General features: G+C 48.4%; 1 protein-coding gene and 1 pseudogene across 1 annotated transcript in view; both read right to left on the minus strand.

Moving 5' to 3' along the window:
- The window catches only part of RAB15 (RAB15, member RAS oncogene family), a 53292-nt gene extending 36058 nt beyond the window's left edge, over window positions 1-17234 (minus strand). Inside the window, exon 1 of the mRNA XM_083167333.1 lies at window positions 16730-17234. Within this exon, the coding sequence (XP_083023459.1) occupies window positions 16730-16853 (124 nt within the window). The 5' untranslated portion in view covers window positions 16854-17234. The remainder of the gene's footprint in view (window positions 1-16729) is intronic.
- LOC146050913 (U2 spliceosomal RNA) lies at window positions 11390-11525 on the minus strand (annotated as a pseudogene).
- Window positions 17235-24224: the final 6990 nt, after the last annotated feature.

The raw sequence follows: 24224 nt of genomic DNA on the forward strand, positions 1-24224 counted from the left end.
ATGCGCCACTTCCCAACCACCTAGCTGTGCCTGTGCCACTGGTATTATGTGTTACGCACTACAAGATCTTTGTTACACAGTAATAGTTTTGCTTCAACATTTAACATATACAATAGATCTTGTACTACGCATTTCAGTCTTACCCAATCCTGACATTCAGGTCTCTATATCCTCGTATACGTTAATGTATGAAAAGAGAAGTTCTATTTTTACAAATGTCACAGTGATACGCCTAGGGGAGTTCAGGGCCCATAATGAGGACTTATTACAGGAGATCTTTGTCATGTTCTCTATGATTCATATTACCAAGAACAAGGTAAGTTAGATTTTAATGTAATCGTTCCCAACAAAGAGCAATGTCTTATTATAGTTCAACTACTGAACTCATTTATGGATCCATGAAAGTAATGCCACCTCTCTAACTATAAAACCCTAGACTGGCACATTTCTCCTGACTGCTGGTAAATCTGCAGAGAGACACGCACCAGCCACAGAGGGGCTCAGATGGCATTTCAGGGCTGCCTAGCGGTACTCGTGTGCTAATCTCTCTCCATATGGAAAAACGCTATGTTTCTGGAGAATTGCTTACTTTTATGGAATTACTTACCATATGGAAAAACGCTATGTTTCTGGAGATTGCGGAAGCCATGTTTATCTGGATAGTCCAATATTTCCCACAATTCTCTATTTTGTAACATCCTCTTTCAGGGGTAGATTTAAACATAGTCAAGAGCAGGGCTGGGCAACACCGGCCCCCCAGATGTTAGTGAACTACACATCCCAGGATGCTTTGCATTCGTTTTGCTATGTGGCCATGCTGAAACTGATGCAAGGTATGCTGGGATGTGTAGTTCATCAACATCTGGAGGGCCGGTGTTGCCCAGCCCTGGTCAAGTGCTATGAAAGACCACTTTGTTCAGGACGGGTAATTCAATGATTACATATCTCCACTGAACTTTGGAGTTTAAATGTTTATTATAAAATTAATAAAATAAGTAATAAACAAGAATATGACCTTTTCAAGTGAAGCGGAATATACATTAATACCCCACCCTAGGCTCATGTAAAACATTAAGGGGACAGATGTATTAAACCTGGTGAAGTGATAAAGTAGAAGCTAATAAAGCACCAGCGAATCAGCTACTAACTGTCAAGTGTTCTTAAGAGCCGATTGGCTGGTGCATTATTACATTCCACTTTATCACTTCATCAGGCTTCCACCTTCCACTTTATAACTTCACCAGCCCCCGAGCAAGCTGCATTTGTGGCAGACTTTTGTGTATTTCTCCTTATGACCTCAGGAGGGTGTGAGCAGCAATAAGGCTGCTCACACCCAATGGCGGAAACAATTGTACTGATCCCATCACGTTAGATGGCAGCTGTGGGCAGTATGGAACAATTAAATACTGCACAATTAACAGAACTACTTGTCTTAGCGGCTATGCCTTGCAGATGCCAGACTCTTTGGCACTATGTATATGAAGCTATTGGTGGCAAGGATGGCACTGGAAACATCCTATCCATGCTAAAAGTGGGTGCCAGACGGGGTCCCGACAGTCGGGGTCCCGACAGCATTTACCCGACGTCGCGATCCCGACAGGCATTTACCCGACGTCGGGATCCCGACTGTCAAAACACCGACAGCCGGGTTCCTGACGGCCACCTGCTATTTTCCCTCGTGGGGGTCCACGACCCCCATAGAGGGAGAATAGAAGAGGTGGCTCACGTAGCGAGCCACCGTGCCCGCAAGGGGCTTAGTTGCGATCACCATGCTGTCTGGGTCCGGCCAGTCGGGATCCCGACGTCAGGCTAATGACTGTCGGGATCCCGACTGTCGGATCCCTGTACCACACCCGCTAAATACTGTAAATAGGGTCTTCCTATCCATCATAAGCCAATCATAAACAGCCAGTGTAAGGAAAGTCTTGTGATTGGCTAATTGGGAAGAGGAGTTCAATTAGCACTAGCTATGCAACTCGTGATTTGTTTTCTCAAGTTCTTTCCTCCCAGCGGTGATGGATCAAAGAGTCAGGGAGTGTATAAAAAAAATAAATAAAAAAAAAAAGGTGATGGATACTTGTGTATTATCACGGGGCCCGTTATGTAGTTAGCGTAGCGGCACTGTCAGAATCAGTGTAGTGTTCGTGCACCCAGCTTAGTCAGCGTATCTGTCAGATTCGGCGTAGTGTCCCCGTGGCCAGCATAGTCAGTGTCCCTGTCAGATTCGGTGTACTGTTCCCACGGCCAGCGTAGTCAGTCAGCGTTACGCAGTTACCGTAGTCAGTCAGAGGTGAAGGTGAAGTGATTGCGTAATGGCTGCAGAACCTCTCACAATGTTTAACCTGCTGCAGACAGAGGAGGAGTCAGGGTTTTTTTTTTCAGCAGCACCATTTGCGCAAATTACTTCACATGTATTCCGCGTCCCCTCGCCATGCTTTGGGCTCGGTGGCTCGCTGCGCTCACCACACTTTATAAAATCAACTCCACACCGACGTGGATAGTGGGGGTATGAACAAGTCGGGAGGACGCGTAACGCATCCGCTCGCCACGCTTCGGGCTGGCGTGGATAGTGGGGGTTTGAAAAAGGAGGCATTTGTCAGTATGTAACTGCCTCCTTTATTGTGCATAAGACGCACTTGCGCCCGCATACCCCCTTTGCACAGGATTCCTGAAGCGGACACGGGCAGGGTTGCCGTAACTTGCCGCAATAATTACTGAGATGCAGGAGCGTCTGAGACACACCTGCATCTCAGACAGCTGGAGCGCCTCTCCGCCGGTGCCCGCATGATCCCCTCTCTGCCGGCGCCCGCCAGTGAAGGTGATCTGGCGGTTACCGGCGCTGTGTTAGAGGCACTCACTAGGCTTGCCATGGACGCTGGGGACAGAGCTATGGACACCGGGGACAGAGCCGGGCTGCCGCGCAGTCCCCACGCTAACTACGCTAGACAGCCGTTGGGTTGTTAGCTCCTCAGAGCAGGGCCCTCCTACCTCTTGTTGTCAAAGACCTCTTCCCCTTACATTTCACCTACAGCTCTCTCCTGCTACTTACATCTAAGCTGTAGTACATGTCTACCCTCCTGTATTCTGCAGGAGACTCCCTGAAATAGCAGCAATCTCCCTCTCTCCCTCATTAGTCTAGCAATCTCCCTCATTTCACCTAGCCCGCATTACACTGTTACATTTTTGGGGAAAAAAGGAATGAGAGACAGATACATTGACATTGAATCATCAGCGCCATTTCCCAGCACTTTACCAAGTATAGTAGCTCTTACTAACTGCTTTGGGGCTCATCTACATTTGGATAGAAGTCATTTTAAAATATTCCTCTCAGATGTAGCAGTACACACCCACGCTTCTAGGTGCCACGTTCACAATCTCTCCATATATGGAACTAGACACGCCGTTTGGGTGGAGCATGACACGCCCTCTCAATGGGGCGCTGTGCAAAATTCTACTACCAACTATAATCTCCCTGATTTTTTCAGAAGTAGGCAAGTATGCTGTAGTATGTATTGAATTGTGGTGCTCTGTGTTACCTGTACTTGATTTTTGTTATTTATTTACTGTAATGTTAAGTTCTGTGTCCCTGTACTGTTCTCTTGTATGCCCTCTGTACGGTGCTGTGAAACACGTGTAGCGCCTTATAAATAAAATGTAATAATAATAATAATAATAATAATAATAATAATAATAATAATAATAATAATGCATCCACAAACAGGTGATTTTAAGCATAGTCTATTTATGTCAGTGAAGACAAAAAAAAAAATCACATTCTTCAAACTGTATCCATAGCTCCCGGCAATTCTTTCTGGGCAAATAAATCGCCATGGCGACTAAAAAAATAATAATGCCACCAAGTGATCTAAGCAGGAGGTTATATGATGACACAAAGGGACTCTAATGTAAACAGCATTTTATAGCAGAAAAGCAGCAAGCTATTGAGGTGCTTTCTCCTGCCTTATCCAAGGTATACTTTGGTTGGTAAATGTAGTCTTCATTCTAGCACCCTGCACCTTTCAAATGTTATGCAGTTCCTATTTCCTGTCTGGGGTGTCACGGTCTGCTTTGATGCTTCTAGTACAGTCAGGTCTGTATTGAGATGCAGACCTTACTGTGCTTTAAAAAAAAAAAAAAAAACAGACAGCGACACCCCAGACAGGCTCCTTTCTATGGGAAGGAGGTCGGGACTATGTAAAAACCGAACCCGTCCGGGGGGTGTCTTGTCCAGGGGGGCCCCTGTGATAGCTATCATCATGGACATGGGGAAGGGGAGATTACAGCCTCCCCATGTGGTCTGGACTGTCCGGTTTTTACTACATGCCCGGACCATACAGGGAGGCTTTATTCTACCCCTCTCCCTGGTGACAGGTGTAACAGGCAGCCCCCCAGACAGGACACCCCCCAGACGGGACGCTATAAGCTCCGGACTGCAGATTTTGATGTCCAGTCCAGCGGTCCTGTCCTGGTCCGGTTTTTACCCATACCCAAGGAGGTCTGGGTTTGCGAAGAGGTACTGTAAATAAGCAAATCCTTCTACCAGTTTGGCTCCGTCGTCAGAACAGCTGGCCTGTGGTTCAGCTGTCCCCGCTAGGCCAATCCCAGGCCATTTTTCAGTCCCAAGATTCTGGACTATAAAACACTCAGTCCCTGTATACCCAGGATACCCTTGATTGACACTTTAGTCTCCTTATGCCACCCCATGTCCCCAAACCTCTGCCAGGAGTCACTGAACCCTCCTCCGCCACTTGTGCTACTCTCTGCGGCTGGCTTACTCTGTGATGTGGGATGCCACACTGCTGCAGCAGACAATCTTCCTCTGCTAAAGGCAAGCATGGTGCAGGCGGGTGAGCGGGTACGGCTGGCACCAGCGTGACCTCTGACATCACGTAACGCTGCACGCAGACAGGGGTAGCTGTACTAGCTGGGCAGCGTCTGAGCTAGTGCTCAGAGCTGCCCATCATTAATAAATACAATGCCTACTGCAGTGCTGCTTCCAGTTGCCAACCACACTGGAAAATCTGTTTGGCATGGAAGTAATTATCTGACACCAGCATATCCTCCAGGTCCCCTTCCACTAGAAATAACGTTCCTGGACTTAATTTAAGATTGCAGTCATCTGTGTCATCACACCTCATCAATTAATCATATCAGCACAGGTGACTGCAATTGTAATTTAAATGGAACGTACAGTAGCACAAGCGTATCTAGTGAGCTGAGCACCCATGGCAGTGAACAACTAGCGAAATCAAGCTACAAGCTGCACTTCTGTACCCACAACATTACAGAGGTTCTGTGACAGAGCCCAAAGCTCAGACCAATAGACTGGGGTAATTTGCGCAGAGCCTTAGCAGGCTTTGGGTGCTTTCAGCATAGCCACTATTGACATACAGTACTGACTGCATACCTCCTTGGTAGAAGGGATCATAATCTGTCAATTCTGATCCTGTGGGACTGCGCATTGCCTACCTTAAGAACATCTAATATCATGTAACTGAGACCAGATGCACCAAGCGATCAGATCAGGTTTTCGGTCTCAGCAGACTTGGGCCAATAGGGGAATCCCTTTTACTGTAAGTAACTGCCTGTTATTGACTCCAGCCACTGTGCAGTGGTCAGGTATTTTGCTGCCACCGTCTGGCTCCTACCACCGGTACCAGGAACAGCTTACGGCTGTGTGTGCGTGGATACACTGCCGTCACACCACCTGACTGGCATTGGTTATCCCCACTGGTCAATTACCAATATGTGCGCAGTAGACAGTAGCTGGCAGGGGGTGGAACTGTTATGGTGCCCATACACTTTTGAGATGCGACTTCGCAATGCGATGTCCCATCGCATCTTGTGGTTCCCAGTGTGTTGTTTTTTTCCAGCACCCGATGTTGCATGCCATCAGTGGCCTCACATTCAGGTGGCAGCTGATGAAAGAGCCCTCTCTTAGCCAATCAGAGTGCAGCCCAGTGTTTTAAATAGTTTTTTTCAAATTCTACTGCTACTGCTGAGCCCCGCCGCTGCCAGCGCTCCTTCACAGTGCTGCACTCCACCGCTTCGGTTCCAACTCCACTGACGCTAGCTCTCTGGTCCTTGTTCCACTGCCACCCGCGTTCCGGCCCCGCTCCCACCTCGATTGCATCTGGTTAAAATCCACATGCAATTCGATAAATATTCGCACGTCGGGGGACCCATTATCCATGCGTACAATCCTTTGATTTACTGCACAGATGCGGTCAAAATGCAAATATTGTATGCAATATCGCCCTAGTGTTTGGGCAACTTAAGATACTGGGTTCAATCCAGAGCAGGCGGAGAATGTGACTGCATGTCACATACCTCGTGGTCACAAGATGGACAGATGTTTATTGCTTATAGGGGTAGATTTATTAAGCTCGGAGAAGTGATAAAGTGTCTGTATTTTATCACCGGCCAATCAGCTCCTAATTGTGAAGTTACAGGCTTGGTTTGAAAAAATGACCGGTAGGAGCTGATTGGCCGGTGAAAACAGACACTTTATCACTCCACCAAGCTTAATAAAATCTACCCCATAGTCATGCAATGGGACAAAATGAGTACAGTTGTTACAGCAGTTCAATACTGCTTGATGTCACAGAAGGAATATCCTGTCTCTGAGGTGAGAAAAAAAGTGCATGGGATGCGCTGGAAACAATGTATATATAAAATTATTTAGTAATGCTTAAAAGTAAATATATACACATATGCATTGGCCAGTGTTTAAAAAAAATCAACATAATAATCAATTTATGAAATTATATATATATATATATATATATATATATATATATATATATATATATATATATACACACATACACTTATCAATAACCTATTCTGAGAAAAGTTGATGGTTAGCCTATAGTTTAGAATTCATATATCTCAAAGGTTTAATTAAAAAAGAAAAAAGAAATTAATAAAAAATACAGTCTGTCATCCTTTAGTAAGGTAGAGGTTTTTTTTTTTTTTTAATACATTTTATTAAATAATGTCCATTTGGGGTAGATAGGGACATTCACTCCCCATTTCCTTGTCTGGCCAGACAGAAATAAAAGTGGAGCTTACAATCTATATTCCCTACCACATGCACACGCACACACAGACATTCTAGGGTAAATTTGTTAGGAGACAAATAACCTACCAGTATATTTTTGCATTGTGGGAGGAAAAGAGTACCTGGAGGAAACCCACGCAAGCACGGGGAGAATATACAAACTCCACACAGTTAGGGCCATGGTGGGAATTGAACCCATAACCTCAGTGTTGTGAGGCAGTAATGCTAACCATTACTACCATCTGTGGATTTACTACAATAGCCATGCAACCTGACTGCTGGGGTTCTCCCAATATGTGGGGTTAACTGAATCGCTGCAGCTGCTAGACTCAGCTGCCGTTCCCTGTTGGATGTACCGGTGAGGTTCTCTCCAACCCACAGCTTGCTACTGCTCAGCTCTGCAGCTCCAGTACACTCTGATGTCTAGCTGTGTCCAGCAGCTGGCAGGGAGTGGCTTTAACCCACAGTGTGCTGAGGATCTAGGAGCCCAGCATCCTGCCACTCATTGCTCTGCAGCCGCGAAATGCTGGGACACTGGGAGGGAACAGTGATATTGTGCACGATGGGGTCACTGTGGCACTTGTAGTCCGCACCTCACACAATACTCTGCGTAATAAAGGCAATATATAATTTCACACAATCGATGCAATAAAAGACAAAAAGAAAAAATATTGTTTTGTACGAAAGATATCATACGCAATGGGGCCACTGCAGCACCACAGGCCGCAATTCGTACGGTATACAGCATCACTAATAAGTTATGCAATTGTACCACAACACAAACAATTCCAACCATCAATCAAGAAGATACGCCATAAGATTTAAAGGAATGATAATAATGTATGGCAATTTGGCTCCTTTCTTCAATAGGAATAAGTGTCCAGGCTGAGAAGACTGAGTCCCTGAACTGCGCAGTTCACTATATATTAGGTACCTTTTTGGGCCTACAGTAGGAAATGTTTAATGATGAAAGATTCTAGAATCCACAACAGGCAACCTGTTTTTAGGGTGATGTCTTGAGCTTTGACTCCGTGCCAGTGCTGAGGGTTAGCTTTCATAAAAGGTTCCGGCAAATGGCCACAAGTGGCAGCTGGTCTGTGGGCACCACACAAGGACTGTGGAGTACAGGCCGTAATAGGAACAGGGGCAAGGGCTTGTTAGTGTGGGCACAGCATGGCAGTTCATGGGGTAAGAGATAAGGGACCCTGAATGGAGGTCACCTAATGGTGCCCGTGACTCTGGGGGTGAAGGGTGCGGACTACCTGGCTTTCACCAACAAGGTCTCTCTCGGCGGCTCTCCCTTCAGTCACTGCTACCGTCTCTCCGGGGCTCCGGCTGCTGCGCGGCTTTCTCCTTCTGTTTCTCCCCTCACGCTTGGCTCCTCTCTCTCCGGTCACCGACTGCGCCGCCAGATACCTGTGAGCCGGAATCGCTGCTGCTCTCTCCTGTCGGGGCACACACTCTCTGCTCTGCTTGCGACGTCTCTCCACCCTCAGCACGCCCTGCGTTACTCTCCTGCTTACTCCTTACTTAGCCTCGCCACACTTCGCGGCCAGCACCAGCTCCTCCTCTCCGTCTTGGCGCCCACTAAACCACCAATCAAAAGGGCACCTTTTCATTCCAGGAAAACAGGTACTCCCCTGGGTCCTAAAGTTCTCTGTGTTGTGAGTGTAGGGTTGCCACCAAAAACGGGAGAATCCTGGAAATCAGGGAGAGGTGTCAACCCTAGATGTGGCCCCATAATAGTACACCCAATTCAAATTATGGCTTTCAGACCAAATAATGGTATGCGCGATGGTGACATCATCACACCAAGCACTGCCATTCTGGAGACTGAGACCAATAGAGGGAGGGACAGCGCCGCTGCTTGTACAATGTAATAGTGGCAGGTGATGTCAGATCAGATGGCACTGATGAGAATGCTGTGTCTGCTGCGGCCGCTGTCAAGTTGAACAGGCCCTATGCATGAATGCCCCTAGGAATTTTAAATGCCCTAGGCATTTGCCTAGTTTGCCTATGGCCAGCTCTGGCATCTAGCATCATTCACCCTTTTGAAATGGGCCCCAGATGCCTTTTATTCATTTAAAAAATGGTACTGCGGCACAAGGATGAGCACTTTCAGTGCTGCGGCATTATGGGTCGGGATCTCCAGACACAGTAACCTAGAACCATTGCTGTATTTAAAACCTAGTAATTTTTGCTAATAATCCCCCTTTCCCTGTAAATTGACGCGTCTATCAACTTGGAAAATTCCGTGTCTCAGCCCTGACCCAGGGAACCTGCCCTAAACCTTGAGCTGATGAGTGTTCTTGTGCAAAATACAATGCTGTCATTTTCAACAGTATTCAAGGAGGAACTCGACAAAACAGATCCGATTTCCAAACCAGTGGAATCTGTTTTGTCAGAAATGGCCGTGGGTTGTCGAGTTCACAGCCGGATCTTGACAATCCAATCCCATTTTCATCGAACGCCCCCTTTTGACAGTGAACAGGCGGAACATTGAATTCCTACTGCCGATAAACTATCGAGCTGGCTGAAAAATCCGAGTGTCGGAATCCAGGTTTGAATAACCCCCTTACTGCTTTTACACCTCACTAAGGGCCTTATTCTAGTTCACTCTTTCTGACAAAATCCTTCTTAGATGGACAAAACCATGTGCACTGCAGGGGGGCAGATGTTACTTGTGCAGAGTAAGATTAGATTTAGGTGAGTTATTTTGTTTCTGTGCAGGGTAAATACTGACTGCTTTATTTTTACACTGCAATATAGATCTCACTTTGAAGTAAAACCCCACCCAAATCTAATTCTCTCTGCACAAGTAACATCTGCCCCACCTGCAGTGCACATTGTTTTGTCCATCTAAGAAGGATTTTGTCAGAAAGAGTGAACTAGAATAAGGCCCTAAATATTCTGGGTTATTGCACATGAAGGAGTAGCAACCCGGGAAATTGTGCTGTGGACTGCAAATGCACCCAGTTGAACTATGCCGGATAGAGGGACATGGCATTTCAACACAGGAAGCGAGCGGGGTTGAACGCTGTTTCATCCCAGCTCGCGGTGCCATGTAAATGGGTATCCAGGGTCGATGCGGCCCCAGGACCCATTCACTGCAATAGAAAAATAGCCGATGCTGGGAGATTATCTCATCTCCAGGTCCCTGTGTCCCTGTGTAGGATCCGCCTTCGCTGACGTCACCATTTCGGCAATATTTTGGCTACGGACAGCATTGGAAAAGGGTCACGAGCCGGGTCGCACCCGGGTATAAAATCGGGAGTATGACATGGCTATTTGGTATAAAAGAAGTATTGCTAAATCTTACAGCTTTGCACCCCCATAGAAACCTGCTTTTAGAAATGGAGGTACAATACATTCTGTATTATTTGCATGTATTCCCTGGAAATGGGTGTTTTTTGGGCTACAACACAAATATTCATTGAGAAATAGGCCCCCATGTAAATTTAAGTGCAATCTAATATCTGCTGGATAATTAAGTGCGCTTTAAGCCATCATGAGTTTTGTTATGCAAAAGGAAGTTGGCAATGAAAATGTAAAGTAAATATGTTATGCAACCATCAAGAGTGCGGAGCAGGAGGGGTGTAAATAATAAATTAACTTTTTTGGTTTTGCCCAAGAGACGGTTTGGTGCCCAGTCATCTGTCTGAACTGCAATGCTTATTACCACATACACTAAGCAACTGATACGGTCACACCTGCTCCAATCACGACTCGGACAGGGCTTAAGAGCACCTCCCACCCTATTGTTTACACTGAGCACCATAGCTGGTCATAGAAGACCAATGTCTACCACATTAATGGCAATATCAGGCATTCCTCATCTCGGCCCTCAGGGTACACTTACAGTCCAGGTTGTAGTGCATAGTTGCCTACCTTCACAGCAAGAGAGGCCTGGAGAGGAGATGCTGCATTGCACATTCAGGGGGCGGGGCCAATCTGTAAGTCACTAAGTTTGGCCACCGATTCGTGGGTCTGTGGTTAGTAGGCGGGGCTTAATGACAATTTTCTCCGATCCCAAGGTTGAGGTACTAAGCTGGGCCTTTCACGGTCTCCCCATCAGAGGCTACGAACCTCTGGAACAGGAGCCATCTACTCAGTCCCAGCCTTTCTCCGCTCCTTGGGAATGGATACTAGACTGAGCCTTTCGCTGACTCATCCTTCGGGGGCTACGAACCCCGTCAAGAGAGTCAAACTACTAGGCCCAGTGTTTCTCCCCCCCTCTCACCAGTGGGTTTACGGAAACAACACCTCCTACCACTGGCAGAGGTGAAGGTGCTCAGCCAGACTTTTCACCACTCCCAGGCAAAAAAAGAGGGGTCCCACACCCTCCGCCCATCAGAGCAGCTACTCAGTAAAACCTTTCTCTATTCTCTGCCAGAGGCCAGTCCATACCCACTGATAAGAACAGATACTACACTTGATCTTAGCCAAAAGGCCGAGAAGCGGGTGGTAGGGGGTATTATATCAACCGCGCAGCATGTAGGGCCTGGATCAGTAATTTCCACTAATTACCCCTTTACTGCACAGATGGTGGGAGAAGGGGGCATTGGGCTGAATGAAGGGGCACTGATACATAACTTCTAGAGGATGTTTAATACGCAGACATTGGCGGATTCAGGGGGGGGCACCCTGGCATGTGCCCCCCCCCCCCCCCCCCCCGAGGACCAGGGCTTTTTCCAACTAGCCCAGCCCCGTGTCTCTAGCCCCCCGGGAACCGGAGATATCGCCTGGCAAAGCTGTAACGTTTTACCCATAAGATAATATGGGACCCGTTAATTCTGACCCCCACCCAGTTCCGACAGCTGCCAGTTCCCCCCCTGGGTCTTCAATATGATACCAGGCTGGTCCATATCGGTCAATCGGTTCCAGAGATATTGCGGATAAACCGATTATTTTTATTTTTGAAATGTAATTTCATGGCTGTTCATGTTCTTTGAGGGCAGATTACTCTGGAACCAAACGTTCCAGTTTCACTGGACCAAAATCATTCAAAGCCACTCAAAAGTTCTTCAATATGATACTTTTCTCATGTAAATGGGTCAGTTGGTTCCGAAGATATAGCCGGTTAAATGAGATAACTGGTTAAGGGGGGGGAGGGGTGGTTTTCTCTCCCCCTCACACCAGAAAATGCAGGGGTTAGGCTGGTGTAAAATGGGCCAACCTGGGAATGCATTTTCTGGTTTGAAAGTTAATTATTATTTCAAATAGCCGGGACCTGCAGTACTCTAAATACAGCCAGGCTCTGCCACTGTCAGTGGCTATCACTTCTACCTGACGACGGCTGTCCCCCATTTACCGCAAGCATGGTGTTGGCAATGAGCATGTAATCCCACATGGCAACGAGCATGGAAACTCTGGCAATGACCATGGAACCCTTGGCAATGAGCATGTAGATAAGCAGCCCTTATTAGCATAATTTTTAATAGGCATTATGGTGTTTGGCATAATACATAATGGACATAATGGAGTGTAACTTAACTAGTGTTCATTCTAGCACCCGCCATCTTGGAAAACCCATGCTGTTCCTGTCCCCTGCCTGTGGTGTCTCTGTCTGCTGTGGTGTTTTTTAGCACAGGTCTGGTTTGCATATCGGTGCTGATATATACAGACCAGACTCTGTTAGAAGCACTACAGCAGACAGCGACACCCCAGGCAGGGAAGAGGAACTGCATGGGTTTTCAAAGCTGGCGGGTGCTAGAATGAACACTATTAACGTGTAATGGACATTATGGTGTAAATGTTTAACGCGGGCCTTTGGCGGACAATGTCCCTGTTTATGAAGCGTATTGTGAATTTTGGCTCAATCCGTGTGGCATTATGTGAATTTTGGCTCAATCCGTGTGGCATTATGTGAATTTTGGCTCAATCCGTGTGGCATTATGTGAATTTTGGCTCAATCCGTGTGGCATTATGTGAATTTTGGCTCAACCGTGTGGCATTATGTGAATTTTGACACCATCCATATGGCATTATTTGAATTTTGGCTCAATCCATGTGGCATTATGTGAATTTTGGCTCATTCCATTTGACATCATGTGTAAGGGGCAAGTATAATGGGGTCTAGTATTTTGTTGCATAATGTGTAGAAGTTGTATATGGTGTGGTACACTACACACAAGGACATGCCCCCTGTTGAGTGGCCACACCCCCTTTTCCAGAGCGTGCACAACTACATCCTTCACTTTGGCGCCATGGTGGGCCTGTGTACTTTAAATGCCAGGGCCTATTTTTAATCCCATATCCACCCTCTCTGCCGCTATCTTAGCATGTACACTGGCACCACTAACACTGCCCCTCCCCCACCCAAACCCTCTTTTATCATGGTGCCCCCCCCCCCCCCCCCCCCCCTGTCATTTTATCCTGGATCCGCCCCTGAACGCAGAGTAGGGGTGCATAGTGGAGTGGGATTATTGTTCATAATTTTCTGGTGGGAGGACAGCTTGCTTGACTGCAAATATCTCCAGTTCCCGGAAATAGATTAAGTAGATTTTAATGGAATTAAAAACTAGAGCATCCCACCTACCAAATGGGGTACTTGTGAGTTATCCGGGCTGCCGATTTTGTCCTTAAGTTTGGTTAACTTAAGGACACCCGACCGACGCGATGCCCACGATTTAGCTCCAAATCGGGGGCATCGCGTCGGTCGTGGCCGTTATAAGGGGCCGCGACGCGATGCCCCCGATTTCCCATAGACAGTAATGTTAAAAGACGCGATGGACCCGATTTCCCATAGACAGCAATGTTAAAATAAAATTACAATGTGAAATTGGGCAATATTGGGCAAAATTACAATGTTTCATGGCCCCCCACCACCGTTAATGCCACCTCGCTATTGACGCCAACCCGAAGCGTGGCGAGCGCAGCGGTACGCGTCCTCCGACCTTTTCATGCCCTATTATCCACTAGGGCGTGGAGTGAGAATAGAATAGTGTGGCGAGCGCAGCGAGCCACCGAGCCCGAAGCGTGGCGAGCGCAGCGAGCCCCGCGAGGGGACGCGGACACCTGTGAAGCCCGCGAGGGCACGCGGATACCTGTGAAGGTGTCCGCGTCCGCTCGCCACGCTTCGGGCTCGGTGGCTCGCTGCGCTCGCCACACTATTCTATTCTCACTCCACGCCCTAGTGGATAGTAGGGCATGAAAAGGTCGGAGGACGCGTACCGCCGCCCCTCGCGGGCTCGCTGTGCTCGCCACGCTTCGGGTTGGCGTCAATAGCGGGGTGGCGTTAACGGTGGTGGGGGGCCATGAAACATTTTTTTTAAAAACATATTGGCCAATGTCACATTGTAATTTTATTTTAACATTGCTGTCTATGGGAAATCGGGTCCATCGCGTCTTTTAACATTACTGTCTTTGGGAAATCGTGGGCATCGCGTCGCGGCTCCTTATAACGGCCACGACCGACGCGATGCCCCCGATTTCGGGCGCGATGAAAAAAATCGGCAGCCCGGATAACTCACAAGTACCCCAAATGGTACTGGGGACTAGTGGATCAGAGTTCAGGAGGCAGAGCAATCTGCCAACGAGTATATAAAACTACATACCAGGGGCCTTATTTTGGTTCATTCTTTCTGACAAAATCCTTCTTAGATGGGCAAAACCATGTGCACTGCAGGTGGGGCAGATGTAACATGTGCAGAGAGAATTAGATTTGGGTGGGGTTTTACTTCAAAGTGAGATCTATATTGCAGTGTAAAAATAAAGCAGTCAGTATTTTCCCTGCACAGAAACAAAATTACTCACCCAAATCTAATTCTCTCTGCACGTTACATCTGCCCCCCCTGCAGTGCACATGGTTTTCTCCATCTAAGAAGGATTTTGTCAGAAAGAATGAACCAAAATAAGGCCCCAGGTGTGTGGAGCTGGAGCAGTCCATCAAAAGGGGGAGAGTCCCAGCTTTTGGAATATACCCTCAGAAAAACTCTAAGTCAGACAGAACCTGAAATATCTGACTGGGGAGAGCAATTAACAGGCTTGGATGGTCACCACTGCTTTGAAGTCAGATATCTCCGGTTCCCAAGGGCCGATTTTTAAAATTCTTGTACCCATGAAAATAGAGGGCCCTTAGACTCCTGGGGGGTTTCTGGGTACTCAGAAACCCCCCCCTGCATGCGCCACTGGCACCAATGTCAAGAGGGGTCTCATTCTATATTACACAAGACCGTAAAACTACTTTCTCAGTGGGCACTGCATTCATTTGTTCTACACTGTCCTCCTGTAAATGTGCTTTGGTTGGCAAGGATAATAAACTGTGTATGCTGGACAACTGGTGAAAAGATATATATATATATATATATATAATTTACCTCAAACCACACTGATATCTATGGCGCATCGCGGCAAGTCGCACTATTCGCACAGTCAGGTGGACGCTCATATGTAAATAAGCAGTGAGCATTTTGTTGGAACACTAGTCGCACAATCCATACCGCCACGGATGGATGACACATGGCTACATCTGTATCAATGAGCAATCAGCTTCCAACTGTCTTTTTTCAAACACAATAGTTAGGAGCTGATTGGCTTGAGAACATTTATCATCTACACCAAGTTTTATCATCCACAAGGAGTTATCACTTGTTGACAAATGGGCCCCTATGCGCCAATTTAACCCTTCTTAATCATAGTTCAAGTTGTTCCTAAGATGAACAGTGGATGCCAAGTCCAAAATAATAATAAATGTAAATTATGTAAGTAGCGCAATAATATGCAGAAGCCAACGACACAAAGCATTGTCTGTTCCTTATGACAGAACAGCCGTCTATAAAGTAAACCTACAGTGGATGTAGTCAAAAGGTCGACATTACGACGGTCAATATTTTAGACCTAACCCACCTGTCGACCTCTTCTGCGCAAGTCCACAGAGATTTGCAAACCTATTGTTTGTAGTTGTACAGTAGTTCACCCAGGAACAAGACATCTTTTTTTATATAATTAGACTAAAGAATCTGGGTTGTAAAACTGGTTTCTGTCCTTTCTTGCAAAATCTGTGCGGATTGAGTACTACTAGGGTTACACGGTGTGATGTCATGAGGAGGAATGCCAAGCAAAGTAACGACTGACCACCAGAACATCGCGGATGTACAGTGACAGCACAAATGGATTCTTAATAATGATCTGCAGATGACTCTACATGGCCGGAATACTGTATATATAGATATATACTGTATATTAGCACAAGCATGGTGATCCACAGTAATCTTCCTGTGCACAAGTTTAACAACAAAACAGAATACATTTAAATGCTGAATGGGAGGGGGTTGGAACCCGTGACAGATATATCTATCTAGCTATATATTACCCAAAAATTAAATGTGCATTAAGTATAATCACTTCTTGGGTACATTTTTAGGCTAATGTGGATGTGTGTTATCCAGTGCTAATGAGCAATCACTATATAAATAAATGTTAATAAACAAACAAACCCTATTAAATACAGTTACATATAATTCCGGCGTGTACTGAACACTATGCGAATGGTATCAGGAATAAAGGACCTGTGCATATTGGAGACATAACTATGGGCTGTGTAACACAGTAGTACATGACAGAATAAATGCACAGGCACAGCACCCTGAGCAGTCATCCCCATTCACTACACCTATCACAGAAACAAAAATATGCAAATCAAGGGGGAGAAGAAAAGAATCTTACCTATTGTTGAGATATGAGAAGGATGAAATTCATTGTCTGTGAATCTGCACAGCAAACATGTTTTTCCAACCCCGGAATCCCCAATGAGAAGTAATCTGAATAAAACATCATATTGCTTGGCCATTGTGTGTGTGTGTGTTTGCAGCCTGTTAGCACAGACAGAGAGCAGCACAGGAGAAGGGAGGAGGCTGGAGACTGGAGGCTAGTCACTCAGGAAGCTCCCTTCTCCCCATCCATAGCTGCTAGTGAAATGGATTATCCTTGGTGCCTCGGTAATTAAAAGCAGGATGTGGATGATTTTATCCCTGCTTTTCCCAGTACTTCCAAAAACACAGAAGCCCGAAAGCTTGTGGGAAATGACCAGATGGCAGATCTCTTATCAAAATGGTATTGTAGGAGGAGAGCCACAGGCTCCACCTTATGCAGTAGACTAGACTGGAGAGATTGATCTCTTTACCTAGGCATGCCACATAGTAATACTGGGTGTGGAGGGATGAGGCAGACAGGTGTTCTGCACAGGAGCCGGATTCCAGCAATGTAGAGCACACTGACAAGCAGGATTATTGATAGAGCTGAGGCTGATAGCTGTCTGTTTCCTCCTGACTCATTCCTCCCCATTACATTACAGCTTCCACTGACTTTTGCACTGGAGAACCTGTTAGACTCGCCGCTTCGTACAGTAAAAAATTTGGTAAATTGGCAAAATCTAAAAATATGCTATTACAAGTAGTCAGTGGTAATCCAGCACAAACTGCAAGGTATCAGGGGCCTTATTCAGGCATGTTCGCTAGGCTGTGTATGTTCGCCGGCTAGCGAACTGGTAAATGCCGCCCGGCAAACGTCTGCTCCCGCCGCGCGAATTTCCTCGCTGGCATGCGAGGAGATGTGTACGGTAACACAACCCCCCACACGCGGCCCCATGGCCGAAAAAAAACACTCGATGGTCGCTCACTATCGAATTATTTTTCTGACGTTCGTTAATAAAAGTCAGTCCCCGAACATCGGGGAAGGGAATGAATTCCTAGGTGTCATATATTATCTACTGTTTGTACTATTGTGACAGCGTTCCCAAACTCAGTCTTAAAGGCAACCTTACACATTGGCTGATATGTCTGCTGTTCGATTGTTACAGCAGATATATCATTGGACCATCGGTTAATGTGCTCCAGCAGTGGTCAGGGAACTCGGTCCTCATTACCCCACACAGTGCATGTTTTGCAGGTCTCCTCACAGAGGCCCTTATTCAGATTGAAGCGGTACGGCCCGCATGCGGCCGTACCGCCGATGTTTTCTCTCTGCACATGCGCAGAGGTCACTCTGCGCATGTGCAGGGGAAATCTCCGTTTAAAAAAATTAGACGCCGCAAAGGGGGCGTATAGGGGCGTGAGGGGCTTCAGTCCCTCATTTCCCTATGTATACGCCCCGCGTTTCATGGGCGTTCCCATGCAAACGCGGGGCGTACGCATGGTAATGAGGGCATGACGCCACTCATGGGGGCGGAAAGCTGACGTCGCCGGATGTCAGCTTTCAGCCCCCATACAAGCTACCACACGGACGATTGTCCGTGTGGTCTCAGCTTGCGGGAGCTGCCGCGGCGTGCGGCCCTGCCTTCGATGGTCGTCGACCATCGAATGCAGGGGGCAGCTCCCACCATGGTGGAGGCGTACGCCTCCACCATTTTCGTGCGGATCGCCAGCCGTCCGTGTACGGACGGCCGTGGCGATCCGTAGCGTGGGCGGGGATTCGTCTGGTGCGGTCGGAGCCGCATATGCGGCTCGACCGCACCAACCAGAATAAGGGCCAGAATCATGAGTGCTATAATTAACTCCACCTGCGGACCTTATAAAATGTGTCTGTGAGTAATTAGTACACCTGTGCACCTGCTGGGTTACCAGCAAAACATGCACTGTGTGGGGTAATGAGGACCCAGTCCCCTGACCACTGTGCTCCAGTGATGTGTCTGTGAAAGATGTTGTTCACCTGTACTTAAGCATGGATTCAAACGTGAATTCTTAAGGTTGCCTTGAGGACTGGGCTTGGGAAATACCGATATGGTTTGTAGTCATATAGCATTGTGTATATACAGCTTGTGATGCTGATGTGCTCCCCTGCGGGGTCGGTATTGCAAGAAAACATAGACTGTGCAGGCTCTATTCAAAGCCGATTACTGTTGTGCGAATTTGCAATCCATTAGATCAGTGGTTCCCAACCCTGGTCCTCAAGTACCCCCAACAGTGCACGTTTTCCAGGTCACCCGGCAGGTGCACTCATTATTCAGGCACATTTGAAAAGATCACAGGTGTAGCTAATTATGTCACCTGTTATTCTGGGGTTTATTCTGGTTCGTGCGGCTGGGCCGTAAGCGTACCTTCTGCAATGTGCAGGCGCGACGACTGCACAACGCTCACGGAAGGTTCTTTACGTGCGAAAAAACCTGTCCGCAAGAGTACGGTCATTGTGGGCGGCATAGGGGGGTGTTGAGGAGAGCGGCCGAAATAATGAGGAAAACTGGGCGTAAACATGGGCGTACACGGGGGTGTGCACAAAAAATGTACGCTGCTACTACCGCTCGATCGGCGAAAGCACCGTGCATTTCGGAAACAAAACAGGAGGCCGCCACCACCACCTCCAGACCACCCCTACAGATCAGGGATGTGCGGTGAGGTTAGTGGTTGGTGAGGCACTGGCGTGGTGGAGCCAGCGCCAATGGGCTCTGTGGGAAGCACTGAGTCCGGTTTGCATCTGCACTGACAGGCAGGTGTGGGATAAGCATAAGCAGCAGAGAACTGCAGAGCAGCTCCTGCCTGTCAGTTCAGAAGCAACCCAAACCCAGCGCTCCCCACAAAGCACGTTGGCGCTGGCTCCACCAAGCCGAAACCAGATTGCACTTAATATGCGATCTATCATAATTAGGCCCCATGGTGTCACAGATATGCTATCCTATAGGGTCTCGAAGAACATACCCTGAGCCAGCCCCGCCAAGTCTACTGCAGCCCACAGGCAGCAAATGGGCGATGCCCGGGCACAGAGCGGCTGCTACAAGTGTGAATTACTAAATAGTAGAGCCTGGTGGCCACTATGACAGGTAGCAAGGAGGTGGCATGGCTGGGATCCTGGCAGAGTGACAGGGGTGACTGTCAGCAGGGATTCTAGTTAGAAATCTGGGTGCAAGCTGTACTGGGTATGCTAGAGACAATGTGGAAAATACTGTCACTGTCTGCTTTGAAGGGTACATTGATGCAGTCTGCTGTTCCTGCTGTGCTATAACCTAATGGCCACATTCTGGCTGGGGACATTGTAGAACAGGGTACCTCTCTTAAGTTGCCAGCTCCAGCTGGTTGCCTCTCTCCTTGTAGCTCCTGGTCACACTCCCTGTCCCCTCACTCACCAGAGGTTTTCTGTGCAGCTCCACCACCTTTGCGGTGTGTTAGTCACTGCTCCCTCCATTTCCCACATAGCGGCAGCTTCCGCTCCCCCTCCCAGCTGCTCCCCTCTGGTCCCTGGCTCTCTGCCCGCTCCCAGCGCTCCTCTCCGTCCACACCAAAAAACAGTCTGCGGCTGCTCTGCTTACTCCCCTTGTCTCCGGCTCTGTCCCCTCCTCTGGGGCTGAGCGGGGAGGAGGGCACCGGCGGGCAACTGCAGTAAAATGAAAGCAGGCAGAGACGATCCGGCGGGCGTCTGTTGAACTGGTGAGTGGCGACAGGAGCAATTAGCGGACTGTAGAAACGGCACCTGGAGAGGTGCCTCAGTGACAGCCAGGGATGTGCTTTCTGCCTATATGAAAGCACGCCCCTGTCACTGATGCAGATGTGATTGCCCAATCACATCTGCCTCAATGACAGGGGCGTACTTTCAGATAGGCAGAAAGCACGTCCCTGTCACTGAGGCACCTCTCCAGGTGCCGTTTCTACAGCTTTTTTTAATGGGCTTTTACAGCCCGGCACTCGGTCCCGCCCGCTGCCCACCCCCTGTTTTGGACCCTAACATTGTCAGCGGGAGGCACCGCTCTTGGTGCCTCCTAAGACAGTACAAAAAAAGGGGGAGGTAAAAATGTTAATAATAATAAAAGCATACACTTATGACACATAATATGTGTCATATTTGTTTTGTATTCTTTTATTATTTTGCTCATTAATGACAGGGGAGGCACTGCCTCCCCTGCCTCCTCTTACTGCACGTCCCTGCTACAGATAGGCTGGTTTCACACACTCCGGCTGCTGCCGGACGGTGAAATCCCGCACGGCCAGGGAGCCGTGCCGCACACACTAGTTTATCATGGAAGGGATGGCCACAGCCCGGCAGCCGTCCCTTCCAGTGGTGGGATCCGGCTGCAGCCGTGCGGCCGGGCCGTGGCCGTCCCGTGTGAATGGACACAATAGTGTCCATTCACAAGTAATGTGTGCGGCACGGCTCCCTGGCCGTGCGGGATTTCACCGTCCGGCAGCAGCCGGAGTGTGTGAAACCAGCCATACCGCATGAGAGCGGACGCCTGGGTCTGCTAATTAACGCTGATTACTACTCAAACACATACACCTGAATGTAATAAGCAATGCTGCAGCCTATTAAGTCCAAACCATTATTTCACTACCTGCAAGCAGGGCCGGCGCCACCACTAGGCAAATCTAGGCATTTGCCTAGGGCGCTGGCCACTGGAGGGCGGCATTTTGCCCCCCCCCCTGTGCCGCCCGGGTACCTGTCCTGCGGCGCTGTGTATTTAAAGCTGGCGGCAGAGGCAGCTGGGGTCCCTGCAGTCCATTAGAAATAACGAGCGCTATCCGCCGGGCTATGCGGAAGCGCTTCTGTTGTGAAAACACTGGCAGCACGGCACACGCTGATCTCAGCCAATCAGCGTGCTGCCGGTGTTTTCACAACAGAAGCGCTTCCGCATAGCCCGGCGGATAGCGCTCGTTATTTCTAATGGACTGCAGGGACCCTCGCTGCCTCCGCCGCCAGCTTTAAATACACAGCGCCGCAGGACAGGTACCCCCCTCCCCCGGCACCGGACAGCGCCGCAGGACAGGTACCCCACTCCCCCGGCACCGGACAGCGCCGCAGGACAGGTACCCCCCTCCCCCGGCACCGGACAGCGCCGCAGGACAGGTACCCCCCCCCTCCCCCGGCACCGGGGCGCCCCCACCCCGACTCGCCTGGGGCGCTCCGGTGCCTTGCACCGGCCCTGCCTGCAAGCCACACACAGCCCACAAACACATTGGAAGCATATCTTTCTACACTTCTCTACATGTAAAGGTTGGTTTAATTTTAGGTAAGATTCATTCTAAGACCTGCTTATATATGTCAAGGTAGTTATTTTATAACCATCTACACCCATTCATTAAGTGTTTTTGTATACTTTAAAAAGCAGGACACTCAATTCACAGAAGTCGACATGTGTCAACTTTTTCACTGTAACACCAACATAACTTTATTTAAAAGTAAAACCAATGTGGGGACACATAGATAGTGATTACAATGCAACATTACAACATAATAAATATACATATAAGGAGGGGTAAAATTTATTTTTATTAGGCTGTTCATTAAGGTAGACAATTGAGGTAATAGAAAACAATAATTGAATAACAATTAGAATTTCATTTAATTGGCTTAATCATAGTTGAAAGGCTAGATTAGCAGGGCCATATATGTGAAGGGTATGCCACCGTGCACGGACGTACGCTCACTCTCACGAGCGGTTACATACTCTGAGTTTTCCATTGAAAACAATAGAGACCCGTCCGTGCACGGTGGCGTACGCTCAGATAGCCGCAAGAAGTCAGTGGGAAGACAGACGAGAGACGTCCGTAAACGGGGGCGTACGCTCTGTTGTACGCCAGTTGTCGGAGTCTAAGCGGTGATCCGTCCGTGTACGGTGGCGTACGCTCAAGTGTACGCCACTCCCCTTTGTCGGTGTTTGTGACCGTCCGTATGCGGATGTTTTGTAGGTGGACTTTCGCTCAACGTCCGCGTACGGGAAACGTACGCTGATACGGAACTTACGTACGTTTGGCCCTCTGTGTGGAGACCTGGAAAATGTGCACTGTTGGGGGTACTTGAGGACCAGGGTTGGGAACCACTGCATTAGATTTTCGAATGACTGGACACGGGTTCGGATCGTAGAGCGCATGCATGAGCCAAAATAGTGCTGAATAGACAAAATATCGAATCACAATCCCCTCGCAATTTGATGGACAGGAAGCCTGCATTTGGGGGTGGTAACTGGCCATTTCCTGGGAGTGTCGTAAACAATGCAGATGCCTCCAGGCATTTTAAGGGTGGGTTCATGAGGTCAGCTCCAGCCTCGATCAGCATGTTTCTGTCGCAGAGTTGTAGTAGGGTCAGATTTATACCACTTTCAGAACGCACTCTAGACCCGAGTTATTGCCATGTCTTTGCGGTCCCAACGTGGGTCGAGGTGCGGTCTGAAAGGGCCACCTCAGATCGAGCAACATGGGAGTTCAACCCTGGTCACGACCAGGGTTGAACGTGGCTCTCACCAGTGTCAGGTGCAGGGTGAATGGGTATCCTGGGACGAGAGACGCGGAACCTGTTCACAGTATGGAGGAGGCAGCGCTGTCTGTTCCAAGTGCTGCCTCTTCTCCAGCACCCTATGACGCCCCATGTGATGTCACCGCCCCGTGTGATGTCACCGACCCGGCAAAAAGCCAGTTCAGATGCGGAGCTTTCAGACCGCAAATGCCGGGTCACTCCAGGGATGGGACCCGTCTCCTAATCAGGGGTGTGAAGCGGCATTTGTGGTCTGAATGCGTTATTACATTTGCACAGACTGGGAAAATCATTAGATGGAGAGTGAGTTGCGTATGGATTTGTAAATAGATTACGAATAGTGTTCCATTCACTATTCACTCGCAGACTTGCACATGTCAGGTTTTTACTCTGTCTGGGTGGCGGCTATCTACATCAGTGGTGTAACTATAGCTCCGCAGCCCCCGCGGTGGCGGGGAGGCGCAGAGAAAGTTTGGGCGCTGGGGGTCTGCGGGGCCATAGTTACCCGCTGCTGTCTGCGGTACCTGCCTGCCGTGCCGTGACTGCCGTCACAGTCCCGTTTCTGTTAGCGCTGGCTCCTGCTTCTATAATTAAAACGGACACATAGAAAATGGCTGCCCCCATACTGCAGACAGTTTTCTGTCTGCAGTACGGGGGCAGCCATTTTCTAAGAGTCACTTTTCATTATAAGCAGCAGGAGCCAGCGCAACAGGACCGCAGACAGCAGCGGGTGGGCAGGTATGGGCATGGGGGGGGCGCCGAGGGGAGGGGGAGTGGGGGGCGATTTTTTTTTTTGCGGCGGGGGGGGGGGGGGGGCGCATAATAAGTAGTTAAGCCATTGATCTACATACCCTCTAACATAACCCATTCCATTAGGTACAAAATGCTCTGCTCCTTGACTTCCCTCTTAATATATGATTACCATCACCTGTGCTGAAGTAGTTAACCCCTTCACGACATTGCCTTTTAAGGTAATTTTTTTTTTTTTTTT

The sequence above is a fragment of the Crinia signifera genome, chromosome 12 (genome assembly GCF_055691185.1).
Source record: "Crinia signifera chromosome 12, ASM5569118v1, whole genome shotgun sequence".
Classification (NCBI taxonomy): Eukaryota; Metazoa; Chordata; class Amphibia; order Anura; family Myobatrachidae; genus Crinia; species Crinia signifera.